Source organism: Martes martes, assembly GCF_963455335.1.
Source record: "Martes martes genome assembly, chromosome: 4".
NCBI classification, from domain to species: Eukaryota; Metazoa; Chordata; class Mammalia; order Carnivora; family Mustelidae; genus Martes; species Martes martes.
The window spans coordinates 160,033,470-160,049,868 of NC_137891.1; the positions used below are offsets into that span (position 1 = coordinate 160,033,470).

The 16,399-nt window shown below is 38.3% G+C and overlaps 1 protein-coding gene across 8 annotated transcripts in view; it reads left to right on the forward strand.

Annotated features, from left to right (window-relative positions):
• SCMH1 (Scm polycomb group protein homolog 1) overlaps positions 1-16,399 on the forward strand; it is a 171,936-nt gene that overhangs the window by 76,605 nt on the left and 78,932 nt on the right. For all 8 annotated transcript variants that reach the window (XM_080802756.1, XM_080802757.1, XM_080802758.1 and 5 more), the window contains one exon: positions 13,844-13,932. In XM_080802756.1, the coding sequence (XP_080658882.1) occupies positions 13,844-13,932 (89 nt within the window). The remainder of the gene's footprint in view (positions 1-13,843; positions 13,933-16,399) is intronic.

The following is a 16,399-nucleotide window of genomic DNA, read 5'->3' on the forward strand; positions in this document are numbered from 1 at the left end:
CCATCCCAACAGGCTCATCTACTAAAGAAACTGTGTTTCACTATGTCAACAGAAATTCATAACCCAAGATTCCTGCCAAAACAGAACCTCCTGTATTTGTTGGTCCAGGAAAATATAAGATATCTCACATGATTAAGAAATAGCAGTCTGTATCTACAAAAAGTTTCTATATGTTGAAAAACCAAAGATGAGGATAAAACCATTTTAACTACTGAAAATTCTGCCAAAATCAGTGACTAACCAGAAGAAAACTATTACACAACACAACTTGAATTAAACAAGTATTGACAGATATGAAAAAAAAACCTTAAATCATAAATTCTAAAAGTCAGACTAGAAATGCGGAAGAAACAGGAAGGTGTGAAAATAGGATTGTCCAAACTCAAGGAAAAAAATTGAAGAAAAACAAAATAATCCCAATTGCAGACTCAATTGCAGGGTGCCCAATGGATAATAGGCTTAACTGAAAATATAATAAGGGATATTGAGAAGAGAAATAAAACAGCCAAAAGAATAAAAGTAAATATTAGGAAAGATTAAAAAGTACCAGAAAGGAACCATTAGATATAGAATAGAATCAATAAAGATTGAATGTGTATATGTAAATGTATGTATGCATGTATAATTGGAGTCCCTGAAGAAGATGAACGAAATAATGAAACAGTTGATACTTAAAATTATAAGAAAGTTTTCCAAAAATTAAAGAAGACATGAACCTACATATTGAAGAGGCCTTTTTCCTGGAAAGATTGTTTCAGGTTGGTTACACTAAGATGTATCCTAGTAAAACTATTACACTGTAAGAATAAAGAAAAATCCCTCTAAGCCTTCAGAAAAAAAGGCCCAAGTTATTTACGAGGGAGAGAAAGTGAACTTTGCATCATACTTCTCTACAGCAAAGTACAAAGAAAGAAAGTAAGAACGGGGTGTTTTATATCTATACAAGCTGTTTTTCAGGTATTGAGCTTATACTGAAACCGTGTTCAACGTGCAAGAACTCGGGAAGTACTATAAACCCCAAGCCTACCTGAGGCATCAGTTACAGAAAGAGCTTCATCCAAACAAGGAATGATCAATGATCAAGCTAAGAAAAACACAGGTGGAGATAAGAGTAGAATAGTATGGTATCAGTATGGATCCTGTGAAGGGAAAGAACCCACACAGTAATTTGAACACAGAAAGTGTAATATAATTGTTAACTGTAACACAGGATTGAGGGATTGGCTAATCAAAAGGAAAGAGAACTTTAAAGAATATAAGAGCAGACTTAAGGAGAAGCCACTACACTGGCGCTGAGATAGAGACCCCAAGGAAGGACCTCCCCTCCCCCACCCTCAGGGCAGAGAAGTTGATCTTGGAGGGGGCACAGCTGTGGCTCACTGGATGAGAGAAGTCACTGTGGTGTTACAGCAGTGGAACTTGCTAGAAATTTGCCTTTTAGGGTACCTCTAAGGAAAGCGGTTCACAGAGAACTGTCTCTCTGGAGTGCTACAAAACCATCTGGGGAAAGGTGGTGGCAGCACTGACTACTGATACTGCTGGCTGTCAGGCACTGCAGGATATGGGCAATGGAGAAGGTGGGCGTACCGCAGAAGCCCACCACGCAAACACACTGTAACCAGGAAGCAAACCCCCTTCCTCCTGTAATATCCTTAGATGGGATCAAAGGATATCACCTGAAACTGATAAGCCAAATAGTAGAAACCAAAATGAGGAAAAGGTAAATTAAGGACATTAGAAAATATGTTAGTATAAAGGTAACCACAAAAACAAAATTCCAAAATTTCCTACATAACAAAGGAACAAAAAGATCAAGGAACAGACCATACAGAGAAAGAGATGAACTAAATATGGAAAGCACCATAAATAAAACATAATGTGAGAGAATTGAGACCAAATGTGTAATTTACATCAATAAATGTAAATGGTTTTAACTCACCTATTGAAAAAAAAATTTTCAGATTGGTGCTCAAAGTCAAGCCCAGCTTTATACTGTGTACGGGAGACATACCTATAGTAAAGTGAAGGAGAAAACAAAAGGATGGACAAGGGTATACAAAGGAAAGTCAAACAATATATACCGGAGATTGCAGTTCTGATATTAGACAAGGTAGAATTCAGACCAAGATGCATTAAACAAGAGAAGCCACTTTATAATGCTTAATGGTGACACAATTCACAATGAAAATATAATAGTTAAAAATATTTCAGAACCAAATCACAAAGCATCTGTCTTCACAAAATAGAAATGATGGTAGGTGCAAAGACGTAGAGAGACAAACGTACTAATAGATTTCACACACCTCTCAAGGCAAGGCAGCCCAAGAGGACAAAAAGTAAAGGTATTAAATACTTTATTTTCTATGAGTTGTACCAAAACATCTACTTCTTTCATTTGTACCATTCCTCCAAATAAAGTAATTTGGTACCAAAAAAATAAATAAAAAGACTTTAATGAATAAGGCAGATCATATATGTGTATGCATATGAAGCTTTATACCTGCTAAATGCCCTTCTACATTGAAATCTAAAACTCTAAACAGCTCTTGTTTGAAATATGAACTAAAGTTGCAAAATTTCTAAAAAGTAATGATAATAAACATCACATATCAGAATTTTGAGATCAATTAAAGCAGTAATTGGAAGAAAACTGATAGCCTTAACTGCTTGACATCAACAAAAGTGAAAAGGGTAAAAATTAAGAATTTAAATTCCCATTTCAAAAGACTAGAAAAAAAGTCACAGTACAAAGAAGATAAAAAGGAAGAAGAAAAATAAAGATAAAACAGAAGCTAATGAGGTAGAAAGTAAAAAAGCAATAAATCAAAATACTAGTCTTTTGGGGAGAAAAGTACACAAAATACATAAACCACTAGTTAGCCTATGAAAGAAAAAAAAGGAATAAGTGCAGATACACAAACATAGCGATGACAAAGGGAGGAAATAACTCTATGTAAATAAAATAGAAAAGTGAGATGAAATAAGAAAATACTATTGTCAAAAATGACCCTAATAACATTGTAATATTTAAACAGTTACATAGAAAACATATAAAAGATTTCAACGAATTGTACCTATAGCAAAGCACTATGTGCAGGTTATTTAACAGGAATCCTGCAAAACCTCTAAGACCAGATTTTCTCCTTCTACTTAAGTTGTTGTAAGTCAGTGATAGCCAAAAGAGCTTTCTGTGATAATGGAAATGTTTTGCATCTGTGCTGTCCAGTGTGGTAGTCAGCAGCCACATGTGGCTACAGAGTACTTGAAATGTGGCTACTACAACTAAAGACCCAAATTTTTAATTTTGCTTAATTATAGTTTAAAGTTAAAAAGCCTGTGTGGCTGGTGGCTACTCTACTGGATAGTGCAGTTCTAGATCATAGAAAAGTAGGAAAACATGCAGATTCTTTTTATAAAGCAGGTAGAATTTGGATACCTAAGCCTGATTTATATTACACACACACAAACACACAAACACACACACACACACAATTTCATGTATGAATATTGTTATAAAAATCTTAAAATATTAGGAGTTAGAATTCAACATATTTAAAACAATAATTTGTCAAGCAAAGTAACGGTTTTTTTTTCTGGGAATGAAAAGAAGATTTAACTTTAGAAAAATCGCTAGTGAAATTCATCATATTATGATAGCTAAGGAAGAAAGTCATCTGACCTTTGACAAAAATTAGCATTCCACCTAGGACTCACATTTTCTGATTTCACAACTTATTATACAGCAACAAAACTCAAGATATGTTACTGGTACAAAGATATACATAGATCAGTGGATTAGGTTTGAGAGTCCAGAAATGAACTCATACGTTTATGCTCGATTGATTTTCAACAGCAGTACCGAGACAGTTCAGTGGATTCCCAACAGTTGGTGCAGGGCCAACTGATTATGCACATACAGAAGAATGACGCCGGACCTTACCTCCACATTATGTACAAAAATTAACTCCAACCGGATGATAGTCCTAAATGTAGAAACTATAAGTATAAAACTCCTAGGAGAAAATATAGGGGAAAAGCTTCATGACATTGGAATTGGCAATGATTTCTTGGAAATAACACCAAAAGCACATGCAACCAAAAAAAAAAGAAAAAGTTAAATTGGACTACATCACATTAAAACTTTTGTTCATCAATGGACAATATGAGCAGAGTGAAAAGGGAACTCACAGGATGGGAGAACTATTTGCAAATCCTGTATCTGATAAGAGGTTAATATCCAGAATATTTTTAAAAATTCCTTCAACTCAACAACAATAAAAAACAACCAACCTGATTTAAAAATGAGCAAAGGACTTGAATAGACATTTTTCTAAATGACCAGTAAGCACATGAAAAGATGCTCAGCCTCACTAATCATTAGTAAAATACAAATAAAAAAAAACCACACTGAGATAATATTTCACACCCATTAAGATGGCTATTATCAAGTAGAAAAAAGTATTGGTGATGATGTGGAGAAATTGGAATCTTTGTGCACTACTTTTTTTTTAAAAAAGATTTTATTTATTTATTTGATAGAGATGACAAGTAGGGAGAGAGGAGGAAGCAGGCTCCCTGCTGAGCAGAGAGCCCGATGTGGGGCTCGATCCCAGGACCCTGGGATCACGACCTGAGCTGAAGGCAAAGGCTTTAACCCACTGAGCCACCCAGGCACTGCTCTCTGTGCACTACGATGAAGATATAAAATGGTGCAGCCACTATGGAAAACAATATGGTGTTTCTTCAAAAAATAAAAAATAGAATTACCATATGATTTAGCACTTCCACTTCTGGCTATATAGACAAAACAATTAAAAGCAGGGACTCAAGCAGATACTTGTATACCTATGTTTAGAAGCATTATTCACAGTAGCCAAAAGGTCAGAGAAACCCAAATGCATGTCAGTGGAAGAAAGGCTAAACAAAATGTGTCATATTCATACAATGGATTATTATTGAACTTTAAAAAGGAAAGAGATTCGGACCCATGCTACAATATAGATGTTGTGGTAAGTGAAATAAGCCAGCCACAAAAGGACAAATACTGTATGATCCCACTGAGACGATATACCTAATTTAGGTAAATTCGGAGACAGAAAATAGAATGGTGGTTGCTAGGAGCTGGTGGGGAGGAAAGAATTGCAAATTATTGATTAATGGCTACAGAGTTCCCTTGGGGAAGGTGAAGTTCTGGAGATGCATGGTGGTGATGGTTGCACAGCAGTGTGAATGTGCTTAATGCCTCTTACTTTTGAGAAAGGGAAGGGGAAATATGTATACACACAGGTGCACATTTTATGCACAAAATTCCATATTTCATTTACTTTTATAAGAAGAAACATGGGAGTGTTAAACCAGAAAAAATGAAAAGGTCACCTATTGGGAGTATCTGAGAATAGGGTAGAAAGTATAGCAATGGGAGTGAGACTTCTCTGAGAGTACTCTTATATTCTCTGAACTTTTGTGTTACGTAACTATTTTACTCAAAAAAAAAAAAAAAGAAACCAGAAAAAAAGAACAAATCGTAACCTAAAATTGATTACAAACAGAAACAAACTGAACTGTGTATCAAATGGATATCATAACAACCTTGAAAGAAAGTTAATTCAAATAACTTCAACACAGAACCTTCACAGTATACCCTTAATGGGACATATTTCAAAGAAAAAAAATGGAACTTGAAATAAATTCTGTTTTCTTAATCTTAGTGGTTTTACCTTAATCATCTGAAGCTATTTTACATGCATTGAAGATAGAGCCATTGAGTAAATAAGATACAAACGTGGGACGGGGGAAGATGAAGAACCCTGTAGTACAGAATTTGAGTTGCAGATATCTATATGAACTGTTAATTCAAAAAAATTTATATAATTTTATATATACTTGTACTATAATTCTATAAGCGCTGTTCATTGAAAAGGTCTAGAAGGAAAGACACCTCAGTAGCAATGTGGTTTCTAAATCCCACTCTTCACAAGACGGTATCATGCCTCCGTGGAGAAATGGCTGATTTCAAGGCTGAGCAGAAGAGAAAATGTAAGGTGAATTTGGAACATTCTGTTATTCCAGAAAGAAAAGAATTCTCAAAGAATGATGGGGACATATCAGAAGGACACAGGAGCCAGCTGGAAGGGGCTCTGACGTGCCAAAATTGGAGCAATATGATCAGAAAGAATGATGAAAACAAAAGAACAATGGTATTGGCTTCCATAGGTCCCTAGTGTACAAAAACAAAAAAATGTTACATTTGCAGGAAAAGGTCTAATTACAGAATGCCAGCTAATAAATATAGGAAGAATGATAGAAAATTACCATTTTGCAACCATTTTAATTGATTCAGTCAGGGATAATCAATGAATGTTAAAACGATTGGGTAAAAAAAAGATTATCGGAGAATAGGATATTCACATAATCTCAGTGTTTTTCCCCACGGATTACCTATTAATTACAAAGGGAAATTATAATGAGGAAATCTGTCAGTCACTCCTTTACAAGTGATCAAATTTAGTATCGTCAGTGATTAGATAAACAGACATTATGTGCTTCTTAAAGTAATGAAGTGAGAAGTATTCAACATCACTGGTATTTTTATCAAAATGGTTAGTATGAGTGTAATCATAAGGAAACAATCAGAAATCCAAGTTGTTGGGTTTTCTATTAAACAGCTAGCCCACACTTTTCAAAAACATGTTTCATGAAAAACAAAGGCAATAGGACTGTTCTAGATTAAAGGAGACTAAAGGAACATGACAACCAAATGCAATATGTAATTCTCGATCAGTTCTTGTATTTAAAAATTAAACAGCTATAAAGGACATTTTGGGGAAAATATTTTTAATTAAATTTCTTGGGTATTACAGTATTGCAGTTTTAAAGGAGAGTGTCCTTATTCTGAGGACAAATGTACTGATGTATTTAGGGGTGAGGTGTCACTGTGTCTCTGACTTTCTCATAGTTCAGAGGAAAAAGTGTGTGTAGATAGATGGAAAGCAAATATGGAAATGTTACTAGTGGAATCTAGGTGAAGGGTGCATAGTTCATGTACTGTTTTGCTACTTTAATCTAGGTTTAAGATTTTTCAAAATAAAAAGTTTTAATAAATTATGTATATAATTATACATATATATGTGTGTGTGTTCATGTTCCCCAGGCCTCCTCTGGACTTCTCCCCAGAGTTGCTGAATCAGAATCTCTAGGTAATGGGGCTTGGGATTCTGCATGGTAAAATGACTCTCCCGAGACTCTAACGAAATTGGTCTATATTTGGGAAATATCGCTCTAGAAGAGCATTCTCCTCCTGTAAAATCTCGTATGATTTGTGTGTATATGTGTGTGTGTTCTCTTCACAAAGGAAACATTCATACTCCCTTGCAGAGTCCTCCGGGGGAAAAGATGGAAAGGTAGAATGATCCTCAGGTGACATTATTAACTCAATGCTGCCAACCTTTTCCTCACACTCCCTTGTTTCACTGACCTATTCTACTACTCAGGACTGTGATTATTTCTTATAAACAGGACTGTTTGGATCACTAGTTCTCAAACTTGGCTGCCAGTTAGAATCACCCAGAGAGCTCTTAAGAATATCAGTGCCTAGGCCTTACCTCAGATTAGTTAAATCAGAATTTCTGATTCTGGGTGAGACCAGTGTAATCTTTAATGCTCCCTCAGGGGATTCCAATGTCCACTTTTGAGAGTCTAAAACAGAAGCTGGCTTCTGGTGAGGCCCCTAGTCGAGTGTGTCAGGATCCCAGTACAAAGTGCCCAATCAGCAAACTTAGTCACATGGTCTGGGTTATATGTGGATACCTTGACTTGAAAGGAACCCTTTGTATATTCCTGTCACTGATCAGTCTTTCCACTTGCTAGGTAGCTTCCTGGGCCTGTCAATAGAAAGGAGGTTTTAAAAAGATACACATCTCATTTTGTGATCACAGAATTTGAACTCTATAAAAATCTCTGGGGGTGGTTAACCCCAAAATTTGGAAGTTACTTTAAGCATGGTGTCTTAAAAATATTCACTAAACTCCCTCTTCTCTACAGCAAGGACCCTGCCAGACCCACCTACACATACCTATCTCAAGATAAGTCACGACCTCCACCCCCAATTAAATCAATCTGAGGTAACTTGTGTTTGTGAGTGTCTATGGGAATGGAACAGTGATATGGGGATAGAGTCCTATCAGAACTAAAAGGAATCCAGTCTTCCCAAATAGTCAGGCCGGATTTTCACTTCTTCCTCAGGGAAGACAGCGCGGTTGACATTTCTCTGCCAGTTTCACTTCTCCTTTCTTTCATGCGTGGGGTAAAAGTGAGATCATCCACTCAACTCAGTTTGGAAGCATGGCTTTAGTTCAGTGTCCTCATCTGACAAATACAGAAACAGGGAAAGGGAAGTAAGTTGTCTAGGGTTGTACATTGAGTTAGTGGCATCTTTCTGTACATAAATTTGTAGATGTACATGTATGTAAAGCTCCTCTGGGAGAAGAAAATGAGTTGGGAATCGTCTTGACAGCCTTAGAGTCTAATAACTTCACAAAGCTTGGAATTATTAGATGGGACTATGGCAGGGTAGGGAGTGGAGACCACAACCAGGTGGTTCCTGGTGTGAGTGTGGTTCTGCTACTCGCCACCAGAGGGCATGAACTTTGGTTAAATCTTAGACCTGCTGATCTGCATCTAAGTCCAGAGCTTCCTCAGGTCAAGGTTAGTTTAAACAGCTGGATCCTAACTTATTCAGTAGTCCCACTGTCTTGGGAATATCAGGAAGCTCCTTATCATTGGTTCTTTACAAATATTTTTTTTAAAGAAATCCTAGGTAAGCACAGAACAGTTGCAGCATGGCTGTGTTTAGATTTAGAGACCTGGCTTTGTCATATTAGCTCAGCTACTTAAAAGCTTAGCTATGTGGGCTCTGGTGAGTTCCCCTTCCTTGACTTTTAACCTCGAATTTCAATTGCCTCACCTGCCAGATTGTTCCTAAACTCTGCCATACCTGGTTTTGGTGAGTATTAAATGGAATAACATGATAAAGTATCCATCGATTCTTGGTACCTGTTTACCAAGTGGAGATTTTTCCTTTGTTCAGTAAAAACTCTCATGGAGTTTATATCGTAGTTGGAAAAGACAGACACATTACAAGGAAAAAAGAAAATCCAGAAAATGATAAGCACTTAAGGACCACGAGGAGCAGGATTTAGGAAGCTGTTTCAAGTAAGATGGCCTAGGAATGCCTCTCTGAGGAGATGGTAGTTCAGCAAGGAATTAACAAAGATTTGAGAAAGGGAAGTGTGTTTGAGGCAGAAGGATACAGCTCTGTGTGTCTGAGGAACAGAAAGATCAGTGAAAGGGGGCAGAGGAGCGAACAGGAGGTGAGTTATGAGAAGTAAGCAAGTTCCAGACCATGTAAGCCTTGTTAACATATCTGAAGACCATAAATTTATTTTGTGTTATGGGATGTAAGCACAACGGTAATGTGATCTGATTTATATTTAAAAATACACACACACAAGCATACCATTCTGACTGTTATGTGGAGCAGTAGGGAGGCAAAGGTAGAGGCAGGGAGTCCAGGTAGAAGGCTGGTGGAGCATTCTAAGCAGAGTGTGACTGGGCCTTAGATTGGGGCGGTCATTGGTGGGTGCGAAATCTTGAATGGCGAGAAATGGTTTGAAGATGCACATGCTGTCAAGCCTTGCTGACTAAATGTATTTGAGGGGTGCTAGAAGGAAGGCATCAGAGGTGACTTTTAGGCCTTTTGGCCTGAGCCAGCTGGGTTTAAATAAATGGTACCAGTGAGCTGAGATGACTGGACCAGTTGGGGGCGGGCAGCAGATCCAGAGTTCTGCTTGAAACTTACTCATTTTGAGACCTCTTAGCATCCAAGTAGACTTACAGAACAAGGCAGTTGGAAATATGAGCATGAAACTCAGGGCAGAGGTTTGAGCTGGGGATATAAATTGGCAGTCCTATTTTCTAGGAGGAGACTGGAAACCAAGAAGAAGAGGACGAGTGGCCGAGCGCTGAGGTGCTCCCACTTTCAGAAGTTGGGATTTCTGACCCACCTGTTCTTTTCCTCATAAGCACCCCAGGCCATTGTTTAATTCGAGGAGATCCTCAAATTACTATTTTTATTCTTCTTCTCTTCCCTCTTATACAAATTCATGACCCAAACTCCTTTTGCCAGTAAAAACATTACAGTAGGGCTGAGTGTTGAAATATTTGAAGACATTAATGTGCTGATTGATAATGAAGGTTCTGGAGACATAGGAATTGGGCTGAAGTCCTGCCTCTGCTATTGACTAGTTAGTATAGTACCCTTGGATTGTACTTCATTTCCCTAAGCTCAGTCTTTCCATCTGTAATGGCCAGCATTTATCTAACACCTGTCATATACCAGGCTGAGTTTTAAGTCTTTCACTTGTCTTAACCTATTTTAATCCTTAGAACAACCCACTGAGGTGGTTACCATTTTTATCCCACTTTATTGTTAAAGAAACTAAAGCCAGAGAGAGTTTTTGTAATTTGCCATAGGTTACGCATCAGGTAAATGGCAGAGCCAGATTTGAATCAAAGCAGCCTGGTTCCTGAACCAGTGCTACTTTTCTCATACCTAATTCATAGTGTTGTAGTGATTAAATGAGGTAACCCACTTAGAGTGCACAGCACATAGAGCCTAGCATTTCATATGTGCATGATATATGTTCTCTTTGGAAGGCAGCATAGTATGAAAGAGAACTTTCAGAACCCAGATGAAGGGTCCTAGGGCTCCATGCTGATTCTACAAGAGCAATTTGTGTGACCATAGTTAAGTTTTGTAGCCTCTCTGGACTTCAGTTTTAGACTTCAGTTCAATCTGCAACATAAAATCTTTGTACTGTATGGTCTCCGAGGGCCCTTTCCATGGTAAAATGCTATCTGTGACTGCCCAAGACAGATTTGGGATACCTTTGAATTTGGAGTGGGGTCCCACATCACTGTAAGCGTTGGGGAATAAGGTACCTCGGTAATTCCTTGGGTTGGTAATAGTTCTGTGTTACTTCTGTGCTATTCTTTTTTTTTTTTTTTTAATTTTTTTTTTTTAAATATTTTATTTGTCAGAGAGAGAGAGAGGGAGAGAGAGCGAGCGAGCACAGGCAGACAGAGTGGCAGGCAGAGGCAGAGGGAGAAGCAGGCTCCCTGCTGAGCAAGGAGCCTGATGTGGGACTCGATCCCAGGACGCTGGGATCATGACCTGAGCCGAAGGCAGCCGCTTAACCAACTGAGCCACCCAGGCGTCCCAGTTCTGTGCTATTCTTGAAGGAGCTTGCTAGGAGGTGGTGAAACAGAATAGTTAAGAGCCTGAGGTCTAGAGTGGGGCCATCATATATGGCAATCTTTATCACTTACTACCCTGGACAAGATACTTATCATGAGTTTCCATTTCATCTTCTGCAAACTAAGGGTAGTAACAGTGCATACCTCGTGGTGTTATTTCAGATATCCAGAAGGAAATTGCATGTGAAGAATTTTATGCATAATAAGCATTCAATACAAATTAGCTATTATAATATTATTATAGTGTTCCCAGAGCTGAGAGGACTTTTTTTTTTTTTTTTTTTTTTTTTTTTTGGTCTTCAAGTTCCAGGCGAGCTAGGAGCTCCAGAGTAACCTATTTCTAAAGAAATGGAATTGGTAATTACATGGCAAGGCACTCCTTGGAAACTGAGGACATGAATCTGAATGTTCTGATCATGCAGTCATTCCTCCTACTCCTCTTGTATCAAGGTATAGCAAGCATCTCCCTAGAACAGTTGTGCCTTGCCTCGCCTTGCCCAGAGGTGTGGTGAACAATTCACGGCACATCTGCTCTAGGTTTGACTTGCCTCAGCCCTTGCCTGACCTGAGGAGAGTTGTTTTCCTCACTCACAGACCAGGCCCGAATTTCTGAAGAAATTTATTTATTTTACTCTGATCAAAGGAAAAGTGGTAGTCAAGACTCCTTTGACCGTAAGTAACAAAACTCCACTCAAACCAGGTGAAAGGAGGTGAAAGGAGGAAGCAAGAATTACCGACTCTGTATGACCAAGAAGTTAAGGCCTGCAGCCGAGTGTTTTTGGACACAGGGTTTTAAACACTCTCATGGCTCCCCATCTCTTGCTGTACCATGGCTTTATTCTCAGTTATGTTCTACATGTAGCAGTGCCAAACCTACAGACATCCTTCTAGCCATGATCTCAGGGAAAGACAGACACTCCTCCAACATGCCTGTCCTGTCAGAACACAGTTGACCCAACTTGGGACATACATACGCATTCTCAGTGGGGGGAGTCTGATGCCTTCACCTGGCATTATTTTCTGTTCCATAACCAGGTTGGTACAGTCATGCGATAGGCATCCCCACCAAATCACACAGAATTTTTCCAGAAGGAAAAAAGACTAGGCACGCAAAAAAGTAAACAGTAGCAGTTCAGGCTGAAGGGATAGGAACATCTGCATCGCTGTCACCACTGCTGATATAAATGAGCGGCCACAGGACCTCGCCTGACCTGGGGGAGCTTGGCTTAGCCCAGCCAGCTTTGAGACGAAACGTTTACATCATGTGGGGTGGTAACTCTCTAATCTTCACATTCTTCTCTCTTTTCACTTCCTCCCCCTTAACTACAGCTATTAATTAATACTTAATCCCCAAAGTTGATTCTTCCTTTTTCATTTTGCTTGTACATTGATAGTCTAGCATACATAGTCCACAGTGTGGGCTGAAGGGTCCTACTGCCTGGATTTCAATTCTGTCCTTCTCATTTGTTCACTTCGAGATCTTAAGTTTACTTTATACCTCTCTTCTCCTCTATAAAATGGAGATAATATCTACCTCCCTGGGTTGTCTTGAGTAGTAGGTGGTCTATGGAAAGCTATGGGCACAGTGTCACATACACAGTAAAGTTCTCAATAATAGTTGTTATTTCCAGCTCTGCAGCTTTGATGCAGCCTGTCTGTTGTTTGTGAGGAATGGGGAAGCTGAGTATCTCAGGATAGAGAGTTGAAGCCAAATAAAGGGAAACATTCAGAGTTCTATTTGGAAGACCTAACTATGATAACAATCTTATTTTTACAATTTATTAATTAAGTAGTACATTTTTTCTGCTTTTACTTGCTGAACGACAATGGACAATTAATCTCTCTAGGCTTCTTTTTACTCTCTGGGAAAATGTGTATTTTGGGATAGGATTATCCCTTCCATCTTCATCATTGTCTCATCCTTAATTGTTTAAGGAAAAATGAGTATCAGAAAGTGTTTTGTACTGTGTGTGTGTGTGTGAGAGAGAGAGAGAGAGAAAGGAAGAGAAAGTGAGTCACAGAGAGAGAAATAATGAGTTAGTTTAATATGGAAAGAAACCAAAAAGATTTACGTGTATATTGGGTGTATCAGTTGACATATTTGGTTTCTTCTTAAGAGATTATCCTACCCCTTTCACACTCTGCTGTCTAGATCATTTCTAAGAATTGGTTAATCCTATCACACATCTATTTTGGACTTTTCAAGGAAAGCTTTTTAAACATTATAATATGTATTTTCTAATACTTGTCACGGAGTCAGAAAAGGTGGCTGGGGACTTTGTTCCACTTCTTACTCTGCAACATTACCTTGGGCAAGTTCCGTGCCCTCTCCCGTGCCTCATTTCCTTGGCTGTCTAATGAGGCATTTCTTCTATTTCACCTTTAAGTCCTTTCCTAACAGCCTGTGGTTCTATAACTGCCACAGCATATAGGTTGTGGCAGGAGTAGCTGGATTCCCAAGGGAAAACTTCATCTCACCACTCCCTTTTGAAACACATTTTTTATCTGTTCCCCATTATGTTTGCTGCAGGATTTCGGCTGAATGCCTCCTCTTGGCCCATGTTCCTTTTGAAGACACTAAATGGAGCAGAGATGGCTCCCATCAGGATTTTCCACAAGGTATGGTGTCCTTCAGATATCACCACTTGCCTAAGGTCAGATGCTCACGTTCCTTCATTTACTAAGCCCCTAGTGTCTACTTTATGACGTGAAGGTGCCTTCTCAGAAACTAGTTCAGAGGGAGGATTTTTTAGTACCTTAGGAAGCAGCACCTGTCCCTGGAGGATATTTCACTCTAAGTCAGGATTCCTAGGTTTGGGGTCCCCGCTCTGCCAATAATAAGCAGTGTCCTTTTGTCCTTACCTGTAAGTGGGATTCTGTCTCACAGGGTTGTTAAGTTAAAATGTGTTTAACAGCAAAACACATAAAATATATTATAAATCTAAAGGAGCTATTGTCATCCTAGATCTTGGAATTCCCTAAGGTCCATATGCTAAACAAAGAGAAAGGAAGAAGACTCTTTTTTGAATGTCTACAGTGTGTTTGGAGTTGCTATACACCATCTCATTTAATATCCACAGTTAACTTTCTGAAGCAAGAATTACAATTTCCATTTCATAGTTAAGGAAACAAAGACTTTTGAATAAAGAACTTGCCCAAGATCACATGGCTAGTAAGTGGTGGAAGAGGGATGTAAAACCTGTACCCATTCTTGCTCGTTTTTTAAGGCAGGAAGCAATCAGTCTGTGCTCAGCTGAATTCTTTAATGAGGTAAAGGGACTGAATAAGTTTTGCCTATCCTGCTAGTTAAGTCTAAACCCTAAGAGCACTATATGGTTCCCAGAATATAGTGTACTGGGCAACTTAAAAACCCTTTCACTACAGCATATATCAAAATGGTGGGGTTGTGGGGGAGGGAGACCAACAAATATTCTTTTACAGGCTTTGCCGAGCTTCCAGAAAGTTAGAAACTCTGCAAAGGCCAGAATGAGGCAGGAGAACCAGTGGCAAGTGTATGTGGTGCACCTGTAGATGCCTTAAGGGGCGTTGCCAGTCTTACTTTATAAGGACCTTATATTTTAACAGCCACAATAGGATAGATGAGCACTTGTGGGCCTGTGCAAGGCAGGGAAATGGGCCTGAGACTGCAATGTAGAGGACCAGATCAGCTGGTTACTCCTTTGTGGAAAGACTGTTAACACTGATAAGGAAAGGCTCTGCGTGGGTTCTAGGGAGGGGTGAAAATGGAGTCACTTCCTCCGTTAAAGCGGTCTTGACCCCTGTAGGTCCACGGTTCAGATAGAGTGCCTGGAGATATTTCTGAGTGCCTGCAGAGGCAAACCCAAAGCCTCTCCAGATAGTTTGGTTGCTTTCAATCCAAGGTCATAGATGTCCCAAAAGTGAAGTACCATTGAAGATGAGCGTTTGTTTCAGAATTCCAGAGCCCTCAAAAACTCTCAAAACAAATCCAACATGATGGGACATCAGTAGATCCAATAAACAGTAAGGCTATACCCCAAGGGCTTTCAGATAATAGAAACACCATATAGAGATTATAAATTAAGTATTTAAAAATGATTAAAGAATGAAAAGAAGGACTTTAAAAATTGAAAGGATACAAAACACTATTTCTAAAAATATTTGAAAAAAACATGCTGAACATTCAGAAATGAAACTTAATGATTAAAAGAACAAATTAATGGGTAGGTATATAAGACACTAGGACATATAGAATTAACTGAAAGACGTGTATAAGGACTGTCCGCAGAACACAGTGCAGAGAGATAAAGAGATGGAAAATATTAAAGAGAAGAGACAGGAGAATAATATTAGAAGGCCTGATATATGCTGATCATGAACTTCAGAAAGATTAATTAGAAAGAACAGAGAATAAGGGTATTCAGGAAAATATTAACAGAATTTTCCAGAGTGTATAATAAAGACGAATACATACCTTAAAACATCACGATATGACTGAAGTCCAAAGGAGAGATCTGAACAAGTAATCACGCAGAACACCTTCCAAAGGATTACAGGTAGGCCTGCAGCACATTTCCAGACAGCAGCAGTACAAGCCAAAAAACAATAGAACAGTTATCTTCCAAGTATCGAGAAAAAAATTGTTGTCCACTTATGATTTTATATCTAGCCATATTATTATTTCATAATGAATGTAAAATCAAGACATTTCCAAACAATTTATACAAGTAGTTACTAATATAGACACTGAAAGAACAGCTGAAAATATATTTCAGGAGGGAGAAAACTGAATTCAGAAAGTAAGAATGGAAGAAGTAGTGGTGAGGAAATTGTTTAACATGAGCGTAAAGCTAATCAAGCAGTGCCTATAACTATATAAACTAAGTATAATAACAACGTGGAGCTAAATTACCAAACTCAGGAGTAGTAAAACAGTCTAAGGTCCTTATATTGCTTGGGACTATACATAAAGATGAGTTTAGATTTAATTACGTCAGCTGTACAGTTATAATCTTCAGGAATGATCCACTGGAAGAGTATAAAGAAAACGGTTAACATCTGAATCAATGGAGCAGTGGAAAGGGAAGAAAATTCGATTAATTATAAA